Here is a 12,923-nt window from a genome sequence, read left to right as displayed (position 1 = left end):
CAAATGAAGAATAACTCTGTTGGGAAAATAGGCTTAATTTTCCAAATTGCATGGCAATGAAACCCCTTGAATATTTTGTACAGAATAGGTAAAAGAAAATTAAAAAAACAACAACAATAAAACATGAAACTAAATGTAAAACAAATGTTCTACTATATAAATATGGGAAGTCTATGCTTTGTGTTTGATTATCAAGATCCTGCCTTATGCTTCCTTAGTACACTTCCTCATCCCACCCTCCAAACACCTGCTCACAGAGATGGTCAAATCAGAAAGTGGTGACTTGCCCATTGATCACCTTGATAAAAGGCTTTTTACCTAAAATTCCCTTTAAAGGACTGGAAAGATGCAAGAATTTCAGTAAAATGCTTTATAGGACAGAATTAATGTCTACATTCAAAAAACAGCCATTTCTCTTCAACTAGTTAATTATTCCTAAATGTGGGATGGTCAAGTTGGAGACATGATGAGGTATTTATGATATTGGGCAGAGAGGGGATCTGAACAGTAAGGAATTCTGGAGATTATTATACTCATCCCTCTATTCTTATAAATGAGTCAACTCAGGACCAGAGAAATAAAGTGACTTGCTTAAAGTCATACAAGTCTTTGATAGTAGATATATTGTAATATGCATTTTATTACTCCCTATTCTGTCCTCCATGATTTGAAATGACTTCTAATTTTCTTAGTTATATGCTTATGTTCCAACTCATTATTTTAGCTATAACATAGAACTGGTTAGCTTTTTCAAATATGAATATAAAATAATGCTCTACCCTGATATTTTGATTCAGTAGGTTTAGGATGGGACTTGGGAATTTTCAATATTTACAAGTGTCCAGGATGATTATGGTAAAGCAATCTGGAGCCCATGAGAATCACTGAACTGGAGTCTTTCTAAGACCTCCATCAGTCACTCTCTGGCTGATATATTTCTCAGGAGGTTAGCTGATATGAGAGTGAGTCTACTGAGCCTCTAGGCATCAGAGTAGCAAATTAAAGCAATAAACCAAAAATCAAAGAGTTAAGCCTTTAATCTCTTACCATGCTGGCAAAGTCTAAAATAAGAGGAACAATGACTACCCTAGTCCATTTCCCCCACCTCCAAGGTATGGTGCCCCAGTTAAGGGTCAGCGGAAGCATCACATTCATGAGGGTATTCTCACTGTTGAGGGAGCCCCCCACCCCAAGGCTCTGGTAGTTATATGGATGTGGGGAAGGGGGCAGAAGGGTGCTTGGGGAAGGCTAGGAGTAAAAAAGTAGAGGGGGGAAAATGTCTTCAAGGTTTCTTCCATTCCCCCCATAAGGAGACCTTAGCAGAGGAGACCTCTGCCCAAGGCCTCAGATAAGGAGACCTAAGAAAGAAGGTGTGAGCCAAAACTGGTTTGGCTCAGTGGTAGAGCGTCAGTCTGCGGACTGAAAGGCCCCGGGTTCGATTCCAGTCAAGGGCATGTACCTTGGTTGCGGGCACATCCCTGGTAGGCGGTATGCAAGAGGCAACTGGTCGATGTTTCTTTCTCATCGACGTTTCTAGCTCTCTATCTCTCCCTTCCTCTCTGTAAAAAATCAATAAAATATATAAGAGAAAGAAAGAAAGAAAGAAAGAAAGAAAGAAAGAAAGAAAGAAAGAAAGAAAGAAAGAAAGAAAGAAAGAAAGAAAGGTGTGGGGGGCTAGGAATGTACATATGGGAAGAGTTTGACCAAGTGGAGGGGCTGAGTCCTTGACTGCAACTCCCTAGAAAGACCTAGATGCATGGGCTCTGCACCCAGGCTGATGGGGGGAGGAAGCTTCCCTGTGAGGCCTGCCAGGTATCCTTTGCAATACCTACCAGAAGACATTTTAACCAATATACTATTGACTCTAGGGAGAAAACAGCAAACTGAGCCAGATTTCCTGAGGATGATAAGATAGAAACCTTGAGAACTAATGCTTGACTGACATAATAGACACAATGCAAGTCTCAAAGCTAAGGGAAAACTTGAGATCTTGAAAGACTCTACTGATAAATTGCAGTAAGTTTTAAAGTTATATTTGGGGGCTAATTAACATGTGGTCACATTCAATCATTCAGCCAATCAATATTTACTCAGCTTATACTCTCTCTGTGCCTGCAATTCTTCTGAATGCTAGGTACACATCAGAGAACAAGACTGATTAATATCTCAGCCCTTCTCATGGCTAAATTTAGTAGGGGAGACAGACATTAATGATATGCAAAACAAATGCATTGCCTGGTATGTTAGAAAGTGATAAATACTATAAAATAAAACAGAAGAGTAGGAGAATAATGCTCAGGAGCAAGTGGGAGAACTGAAATTTTACATAGGGTGATGAGGAAAGAAAATATTATCTGCATTGTAGTAGACCTAACAATCCTATGATTATCTTTATATTGTTGCTAAATTAATTGTATCAATACGTCTGGTCTTCTGTTAAACTACTTCTTTGCTCAAAATTTCTCAATGATTCCCCATTGCCCAAACAATAAAGTATAAGTCCTTTACCTGGAAGTCAAAGTCTTCACCATCTGGCTCAGTATTCCTTATCACCTCTTCCTGCTCCAGCAAGCCAGACTATTCACTGTACTTGAGCCACATCATGTACTTTGCCTCTTCCCCCTCACTCCACCCTCTGAACAGTTTTGCTCCATTGCCTCATTCTCTCTTCTCTCACTCCACTTCATGCCATTCTACTCACTCTTTAAAGTTCAGCTCAAATATTTCTTCCCAGCAAAACCTCTCTAGGTCTTCCTAACCTGAAATAATTATCTCTCTACTAAACTCCTGCAGTGCATTATGCCATAAACACATTATTCAGCAGATATATTATAGTAATAAAAAATTACCTTAGTTCTTTTACTGGAGTGTAAGTTTCTTAAAAACAAGAACCACCTCTTTAAATATCCCCATAGTATGAAATATAGTGATCTTACAAGAGTGATCTCAAGTAGCTAAGAGTTCCTTGACACTTTCGATACATAAAGAACCAAAAAACCTATTTGAGTAGGAAGCCAGTCCATATTTTTAAAATCTGAGTCTTCTCAAGAAGAAAGTCAAGGACTTTGTTAATAATGCTAAAAATGCCAAGGATGTTAATGGACAGCAGAAGACTGGAAGAATGAAAGGAGGTGCTGTCATTTTTATTTTTGCTCCAGGTAAATTTAACTAATTAAGAATCATAAACCAAGTACTGTATTTCTACAAGGCTGAAGACAAAATTTTAATAATTAAGAACTTAACTTACATGATATGAGAAGTTTTCTATACTGTATTTTGATTTCTAAATGAAAAGACATACAAATAGTAATGCTAGAATTACATTAAGTACAGTTACAAAATGTACTTCATAATTTCTGAATAGAAATGCTTGTTCTTAGCACTTGCTTTTGCAAGGAAACTTCATTTTGTCCCTGAAAGATGTTTTGGGTCACTTTCCATCTAGTCCAAATCTAACTTGGCGAGATATGCAGCACTTGGTTGTCTGGACCTCTGAGTATGACCCACTGGCCAATAACCCTGGATGGAAAAAGAATGGTGCAGGCTTGATGGTGAACAGTCGGTTTGGATTCGGGCTGCTAAATGCCAAAGCTCTGGTGGACTTAGCTGATCCGAGGACCTGGATCAGTGTGCCTGAGAAGAAAGTGTGTGTGGTAAAGGACAATGACTTTGAGCCCAGGTAAGGGTCTCAGGAATTTTGAACAAATGTGTGTCCATGGCACTATTTGATGTATTTGTCACTTTGTCTAATTTTTTCTCACCTTTCTTTCTGAGGTAGATGGAGGTAGCATTTGCCAGTCTTTGCTGTAGGTCCAGGGGGTATATTGAGATCAAAGATCTGTAAATCATATTGGCATATTTGCATTTTCCTCTCATAGCCTACCTACCATCTAGCATTAAGTTTAAGGTGTACCATTGTTTTATATAGCACTAAGAAAATCATAGCTAATTAAACTATTATCAATCATTAGTTTTAAGATTTATCCCAAATTCAAAGATGATAAAATGTTGAAAAAATGCATTTTAGAATTGATGAAATACAGTACTCGCCAACCAGTATTATCCAGACCTCAAGAGCCTCACTTCATACCACAGTGCTGTGTGATTCATCATCTTTCTTTCATGAAGGAACCTTTATCATACCGCTTTTACACAGACCACATCTGACCCACCACATCTAGCCCCAGAAGCAGATCCTGCTATGACTGTCTTGTTAATTCTATCACAACAATCATGATTATACTGAAGACCCACTCACACAAAATACCCAAGGGTAGAAGGCCTGGAGGACATGTCCATTGTGATAATAGACCACTTTTTGATGGGTCCAAGGCAAACCTGCCTGAATTCGATTTCACAGTAAACAGCATTTTTTTTTTTAAGTACCTGTGTTCTTTACTGTTTTCTTTTCTTTTTATTTTATTGTGGTAAGAACACTTAACTGGGTTCTGTATTCTGTTCCATTGGCCTATATATGTCTGTCATTATGCCACCAACATACTGTTTTGATTATTGTAGCTTTCTAATATATTTTGAAATCAGGAAGTATGATGCCTCCAGCTTTGTTTTTCTTTCTCAGGATTGATTTTGCTATTTATGATGAAACTGTAGAATGTGGTTTTTTTTTTCCCTATTCTGTAAAAGCCTTACCATTTTCTATGCATTAAAATTCATTTATATGTAGATAATTCAGAATTAGGTTCTATTCATAATAGGGAGAGACAACAAGCTTAGTTGAGTATCAAGTACAAGACTGATGTGTACATATTTGTAAAGTGTAAGGAAGAAGAGATACACTTTATTCAATGGAGATTCATTAATATATTTAGAGCCCTGAACGCTAATGGAGAAGTTATCATTGAAATTCCAACAACAGCTTGTGAGGGACAGGAAAATGCTATCACATTCCTGGAACATGTACAATTTGAAGCAACAATTGAATATACCCGAAGAGGAGATCTTCATGTCACACTCACTTCTGCTGCTGGTAATTTTTTAACTTTAAATTTTTATTTTAAACCATTTGTTTAAATATAAACTCAATTATTTCAATAAGGTTTTGTTTCTTTATAGAACTAAGTCTCCCAATAGATATTTTCAGGTCTTAAAAAATATGCTTTCTCCCCACCCACCTCTTTCTTTAACATCAGAATTCTGCCCTGCTCATTCCCACGGGTCCTTAGATAAGCAAAGAACAAGGTCTATTCAAATAATAATGTAATTAATAAGCCTTTCTGGAGTTAATTGATACCATAATATACATTTTCAAATTGTACTCATTTTTCCAAGTCACTGATCTACCATTATTTTCTCTCAGGTAACGTTAGTGAAAATTACTCTGATAATTAATTAATAAAGCTGATAGATACATCAGACAAGGAATTGAAAAACTGAGAATTCTGATCCATGAAAGAGGGTTGAGAAGACTAAAATTTTTCATAATGATCTTAAGGCATATGATGTGATATATGGGCAGTTGCTCTTTCTGGAGAGGGCACTACGTTAGATGGGATTCTGGATGGGAAGAGTCTCTGAACACAAACCATAATCCATCAGGAGAAGCTGTCCCAGCACTCTTCTACATTCAGTCTCTGGATAAATTCCATGCCTGTAGGTGATGTGTGCAGAAAAATGAGCTATCTCTATAATGTCCTTCCAGAATATGAACTTCTTACAGATTTGAATAGGTTCTGTTAATTTTGGAGTTACACTTTCTAGATATCTTAGAACTGTCCTGAAAGGTTGGTGGACTGCTTTTTCATTAATGGCCCTGTAATTTTTTTGACCCTTTCACTTAGAAAGTAATATTTATTGTTCTTTAGAAAGCTTGGATTTGAAATTTTAGAGTTACTCCTATTACTAGTTTTTTTTATGACAAGAGATTATTAAATTAACATAGCCTTTTAATGTATACACAAGATTGTAGACTCAGGCACCTATTAAATTCTCAAAATGTCCTCTTATATTTAAAAATGACAGTTCCATTAAAATGTATTTTAGGTCTTTGCTTCTCTTCTTTAATGTAGTTTGTTAATGTAGTTCTCTGAGTTTTTCTTATTCAGATAAACCTTAATATATCCATTCATTATTTCATTTTCTACAGTATGGATTGAGAACTTATTATATGTCAGATAATGTACAATGTACTGTGGATAAAAACATTTGGAGGGTTAATATCTTCCAGCTTTTATTTTCATTAAGAGATGCTATAGTGTGTCCTATCAGAGCTGGTAGGACATTTATTAACTTGTATTTCTTGTATGAAAATAGGAACCAGCACTGTTCTGTTAGCTGAAAGAGAGCGGGATAAATCTCCTAATGGCTTTAAAAATTGGGACTTCATGTCTGTTCATACGTGGGGAGAGAACCCAATAGGCACCTGGACTTTGCGAATTGCAGACATGGTAAGTAAGAAGGAAAGGCTATAGAAACACAAACTTACTTTTAAACACATGGAAGGAGTTTTAAGGTTGATGTCATCATTCATCAGGGCCCTAAGGAACTTTGATCCCTCTGTAGTTGAAGTAATGAAAAGATGTAGTGTTTCAAGTCCTGCCACTTGGCTAGATAGATTTTTAAAAATAAATAAATTAGGCACTGGCCATAGAGAAAGAAAGAAAAGATATTCTGATATACAGTGAGACAGACTGTGGGACAAATCCAAGTGTCCCACATGATCTACTCACCAGAATGAGCTATATTCAAAAACATAGTCTGACTAGCATGGCTCAATGATTGCATTGAACTATGAACCAAGAGGTCAAGATTTGATTCTTGGTCAGGGCACATGCCCAACTTGTGGGCTCAGACCCCTATAGGGAGTGTGCAGAAGGCAGCCAATCGATGATTCTCTTTCATCATTGATATTTCTATTTCCATCTCCCTTCCTCCCTGAAATCAGTAAAAATATATTTTAAAAAAAACAACATAGTTAAATGCTAGACTATCTTTGCCTATGATACTCTGCTGGAAGTCACATGAATGAACTATTACAAATATTTACTGCAGGGGCCATTTAGAAGTAGCTTACTTATTAGAGAAGACTTCTTATTTAATATGACTCTATTTTGTTTCAGTTCTTTCTCTTTCACTATGTTTACTAACACTCTTTGATATCTTTCATAATTATAACATACAGTCACAAAAATAAAGCAAAGGGTGTCTAAGCAAAGAGCCAAATTATACATACAGCTGAATTACACTGATTTATACAGCTGAATTATTTATTTTTGCATCATTTATTCAGCATTTCCTATAGGTGAGCCCATAAATAAATGGGGTTTTGGTCTGATAGATATGTTAAAAGTATCAGCAGTGTCAGATTTAAATGTCTCAATAATTTTTTTTTTAAACTAGTGTCCTGGTGCATGGATTCATGCACATTGAAAGGAAATTAGAAGAAATAATTTAATATTACTATCTTCCCTTTCTCTGTAATAGAAGTGCCAACCAAATTGACATTAGACAATGATAGATCGAAACACATGTGTGTGACTGGCACCAGCAAGAGCTTTATATGTATTGTGCACATGCAAGTCAACTTAGCCTTCTATATATATATAGAGAGAGACTAAACTTGCTTAATTAGACCTGCTTACTAAGGTAGCTAAACTTTTCCCAGCCCAGTAAAGCAACAATTACTCTTTCAGGTACCTGTTAGCAACACAGCAGTAAATATCAACACAAAGCAGATTATTATTATAAATCATACAGGGAGGACAAAGGGTAAAATATTTAACTGCAACAGTGTTTGACTATATTTTGTGCAGTGAGAAAACCTGAAGTCATTTTCAAGGTCCACCATTTTTTACTTCTTTTCAGTTGGGTCAAGTTTCTAAACTTTCTAAAGCTCCATTTTCCAGCTAATGAAAAAGAAAATAGGATTCTACCAAGTCTTCTATCTACCTACTCAAGGATTTCTATGATGATCAAATAAGATGAGGCACAGGAAGATGCTTCACAGACATTTGGTTAAGGGGTAAAATGTTTGCACCTTCCTAAAGATCAAGTCATGTTCCTGGACTGAAGAAACTCCAAGGAGGCTAGTCGCTAGGGAGAGGAAGCCACATGTTGCTATGTGACGTCATTACCCAGTGCTCACAGCAACCGTTTCTGGGCTGATCTGGGCTGTGGGCTGCATTTTGTGCCAAGGGGTCTAGGCAGCATTTGGTGGGCTGTTGCTCTGGGGTGGTGGGGAGTCATGTGTCCCACTTGGGGGAAGCCAAGTGTTGCTTTGTTGGCTCCAGGTCCATGGTGCCATTTCTTTGTAAATGGCTATTGCACGTCATGGCAGCTCCTGTGTTGAATATCTGCCCCCTGGTGGTCAGTATGTGTCATAACGACTGGTCAGATGGTCAGAGGAACACTTAGCATGTTAGCCTTTTATATAGAGATATTTATTTTTATTGCTGAAAGTAGTACAGTTGTCCTCTTATTTCCTCCACTGACCTTTCAAGCCCACACCCACCTAAATAACTTTTTAAAAAGGAATTATTCCTGAAGATATCAATTAAATTAATACAAATTCCTAAAGATGTCAATTAAATTAATACAAATTCTATAGTTAAGAATACCTTTCTCCTAATGATAGCTAAAGTTGTAATTTAATATTAGCAGTTGTAAAAATCCCTTCCCTCATGTGGAGAACAAGGAAATGTTCTTAGTAGGTTGTCCTGTTCTTGAACGTGGACTCCACTCTGTGAATAAATGGGATTTTGGTGATGTTTCATCATCAGGAAACTAAGAAAATCTGTTTTCCAAATTTAATCTGCAAAATTTGACTTTATGTTTTTGAATACTTGTAGACATTTTAGATTTCAGCACATTATTTTAAACATAATTTTTGAGCCTCTGAAAAGTATTATTCTTCCCATAAATGTACAGTTTTTAAGAGTTGATTAATGCTGAAGGCTATTTGTAATATTCTATTAAGGCTGACTTTTTCCTGCTGGAAACCAATCACTGTTTCACTAATAGAGAGACATGGACAGGAAGCCAGGAAGGCTGGTCAACAACCTTAATTGCTCTAACCACTTACTGTTTAGTTGAGACATTGTTAGCTGAAGCAGCTTCCACCTCCTTTGTCTTATGTAAATTTCTGTTATTTCCTGTGTAAGGGCTATGGTGTACCCCATAGCCTCAATAAAAGGGATAGCAGGGCCAGAGCAGTGTGCAGTCCTCCCACTGGAGGTGGGCTCCTACCTGGCCCCAACATCGCCAAATTAATACATTTTCTAGTCTCTTTTCATTTGTGTGCGGCCTTCTCCAGAATTGGAACCCTGAATCATGCAGGATGTGAAAGGGGCTCCTACATTTTCCCCCAATGGAATGTTTCTAAAAGTTGATAATTATTTAATAGAATTCTATTTATATGTGTAAAGTCAACTTTTTAAGAATACATTCCATATAGAGATTAATATAGAAAGTTCTGCTTTTTTTAATTAAATGAAGCAATTAATCATTTAAAAAAAAATCCTTGAGCCTGTAAATTGTCAATTTTCACAGCAAGAATACAGTGATTTTTTTCTTGTTTTTTTTTTTTTCCTTTATTATCTTTAAAAAAAAAAATTGTTTTTCTTTTTTTTTTTTTTTTTTTTTTTGGAGTGCATTGGTTAATAAGATTATATAGATTTCAGATGTACCATTATATAATACATTATCTGTATACTGTATTGTGTGTTCACTCACCACCCCAAGTCAAGTCTCCTTCCATCACCATTTATCCCCCAGTGTTGTATTTCTTTTCATACAGAGCTCTAAATGTGGAATGTACAAAATTTTAAAATCAGATTTAAACTACAGAAAATTTTTTTTGATAGTTTGAAGGATCTTGTTTTATGTTACTCAGAACACACACTGTTGCTTTTTTCCTCTGAGAATACCTTTCTCTTAAAGACAGCTAAAGTTGTAATTTAGTACTGTCAGTTGTAAAAAAAAATTCTGCTTAAAATATATATGCTCATTCATCAGTCTGGAAGAAAGCAAAATGAAGGGAGAATTGTGAACTGGAAGCTGATTTTGCATGGGACCTCCTCTCAGCCAGAACACATGAAACAGCCCCGTGTGTACACATCCTACAACACCGTGCAGAATGACCGAAGAGGAGTGGAGAAGGTGGTGGACTCAGGAGAGGTCTGTGTGGCTGGATTCTTCTTGGCATGCCCTTTTTTTGAACTGTAGATTGACAATGTAGTGAGTGAAGCTGCCCCTAACTTTTCAGCAGGGAGTGAGTCAAACATGGGTAAGAAAGAATGGGAGTGGGAGTGGTAAATTGTTTCGTTTCCGTAGGATGAAACTCTATTGTTTTATTCATTTATTCATTCATTGAGGATTTGGAAATTCAAATTAATGAATTCAAAATTACTGAATCCCCTATCATGAATTCTACTTCATTTACCAAAGTGAGGGAGACCCATCAGTATGAGCACTTATAATGTATCATCTTATTCCGTTTTCAAATCACCAGAAGTAGAGGCATTCTTATTCCTACAGGTGAAATTAGGGAGATTAAAAGGTGCTAAGGATCTAACAGTAAAAGGAAATTTGAGGGCTGAAAACTGAGTTAGTGTATCTCGAGGCCTTGTCCTCTTTCTGCTCCCCAGTTGCCTGTGGGGGAGCAAGCAGTGGGCATGAACCACAGCTCTAAATAACGAGCTTTCTTCCTTTTGCTGTGTTTTAGGAGCAGCCCACAGAAGAGAACCGGAATGAGAAGCCCCTGGCTGCAAAGAGCCTCGGCAGCGGCAGCGGCAGTGTGAGAAACAGAAAGGAGGAGCAGGTGGAGGGAGACCCATCGGAGGCCATGCTGCGACTCCTACAAAGCGCTTTCAGCAAAAACTCACCACCGAAGCAATCACCAAAGAAGTCTCCAGGTGCAAAGCCCAACATCCCTTACGAAAATTTCTATGAAGCCCTGGAAAAGCTGAACAAGCCTTCCCACCTTAGAGACACCGAGGACAGTCTGTACAACGACTATGTCGATGTTTTCTATAACACCAAACCCTACAAGCACAGAGATGACCGGCTGCTGCAGGCGCTGGTGGACCTTCTGAGGGAGGAAAACTAAAGAAGCCTGTGATCCTGAGTTGGAAATATTCATGCTCCGACCTTACCCATAGATTTTTGCCTGTGTCTGAAGTGGTTGTTTTTGCCATTGATTCTTACGCTTATAATATCTTTTGTTACGCTTTTCCTTTTTCTCCCCAAAATGGATATTTGAAAGGGATGAGCTCCAACAGTGAATTCAACTTCCTGAATGGATCATGGCTCTTTTCACAAGCACCTCTTCCTGCCTACACAAGTAACGTGTTTGTTCTTTCCAGAGCCACAGACCACACGTGGTCCTCAAACCACATTAGAATACCTCCCTCAGCCCTCCCATTCCATTTCTCAAAAGAAAAGTCATAACCTGGGGCAATAGATAATTTTGAAAAGAAATCTGCAAAGAATGAGAGGAAGGAAATCTGTTCTGAGAGCTTGTCTCCAGTCTTTGCTCTGTGGTCCTTTGAATTTTGATACCAAAGAAGGCTTTGGAAAGTTTCAGATGAAAGTGTTCATAATTAGACCCCTAGCCCATCTTTTCTATTCCAAAGTACTACTTATTCAGGGAGTAGTACTCAGATCCATAAACAGACCTCAGAATCTGTGTGATCTGGTTTGGGCAGTGTTAGAACATTCATTGCTTGGTGTGCCACGTTAAGAGGCCTCTGTTGATATAATGATGACTGAGACACATGCTGTGTGTTCTGGTCTTCCTCCATTTCCTCCTCTGAAGGTTTTCTTCACTCGTCTTAGCCACAAACAGAATACTGAGAGACCTAATTTACACTACTTTCTTAAAATAAACTTACTCTTGGCACCCAGCAAACTCCTAATCATAATTTTCATTATTAATAATAACAGAAAACCATGCATAACATGGAGAACCAATATAATAACAGGGGAGAGCCAATGGGAAGTTTTGTTTGTTTTGAAAATTGTATTCATTAGGATAGGTTTCTCTGGGTCCCTGAAGACCCAGTATTCATTTCTTGACACTAAAGGCTCTTCCCTAATGGTAGAGCTGATAGTATCCAAATTCTCATCAAACTGCTTCCAAGTTTCAACTCAGAGGACACAAGCTGCAGCCCACAGGCCACATTTGTCCTTCAGGTAGATTTTTTTTTTACATATAAAATGCTTTTTAAATGTGAGTGATTATTGAAAATATGAGATTTTACATAAAACCTGATACTCAGACCCAACATCCACCATGGCAACAGTTGTCTGGAGCTAAGTAGCTAAACTTGAGTGGCAGGTGCCCAAGGCTCTCTGCTTCATGCTACTTACGGCAGCCACCTTACTGATGAGCACTCGATAGGCATTTCATTTGGCCCCACTCTTGCACTAAATGAACATTTTCAAAGTGTAAATGCACTAGGAAAAAAATACCTTCAACTTCTTCCAGGCAGGATCTGTATTATAATAACTATGAGAATTGTCCATGACTTAATTAAATTATTAGCCCCCAGATGGTATTTTAGACTCCTACAAGTACCGCTGATATCTAATCTGACATGTTCATTTAACCTCACCTCCCATGGATGCCGGTTTATACTAATTCATTAATTGCCAGCCACTTAGCTTCCCATTCTCTCTATGCTCACAAAGGCTCTGGTCACCTACAATGGCATTCTCCCAGTGGGCTCATTGTTTGCTGTTCTTCCACAAAGTTTGAACTTTATCAGGCTACACATGAACTATAGACCAGGAAGAGAATACTAGAGTCTGTCAAGCACTTTAGTTTGAAGTATGATTTGCAACACACAATATCGCCCCCTATGCTACCATATGAAATTGTGCAGGCAAGGTTATTTCCAGAGCAATACCCATGAAGCTTTAAGGATGTTCTTTTAAAAGAATTATAGTATCAGTCTGTTCTTGGAAGT

General features: G+C 37.6%; 1 protein-coding gene across 1 annotated transcript in view; it reads left to right on the top strand.

Moving 5' to 3' along the window:
• PCSK1 (proprotein convertase subtilisin/kexin type 1) overlaps positions 1 to 12,669 on the top strand; it is a 38,341-nt gene extending 25,672 nt beyond the window's left edge. Inside the window, exons 10-14 of the mRNA XM_084881944.1 lie at positions 3,446 to 3,679; positions 4,830 to 4,987; positions 6,271 to 6,404; positions 9,970 to 10,131; positions 10,679 to 12,669. Of these exons, the coding sequence (XP_084738070.1) occupies positions 3,446 to 3,679; positions 4,830 to 4,987; positions 6,271 to 6,404; positions 9,970 to 10,131; positions 10,679 to 11,062 (1,072 nt within the window). The 3' untranslated portion in view covers positions 11,063 to 12,669. The remainder of the gene's footprint in view (positions 1 to 3,445; positions 3,680 to 4,829; positions 4,988 to 6,270; positions 6,405 to 9,969; positions 10,132 to 10,678) is intronic.
• The last annotated feature ends 254 nt before the right edge of the window (positions 12,670 to 12,923 follow it).

Source organism: Pipistrellus hanaki (genome assembly GCF_964339955.1).
Source record: "Pipistrellus hanaki genome assembly, chromosome: 4".
In the NCBI taxonomy this organism is placed as follows: domain Eukaryota; kingdom Metazoa; phylum Chordata; class Mammalia; order Chiroptera; family Vespertilionidae; genus Pipistrellus; species Pipistrellus hanaki.
The sequence above is the reverse complement of the archived record's forward strand: the minus strand, read 5'-3'. Positions and strand labels throughout refer to the sequence as shown.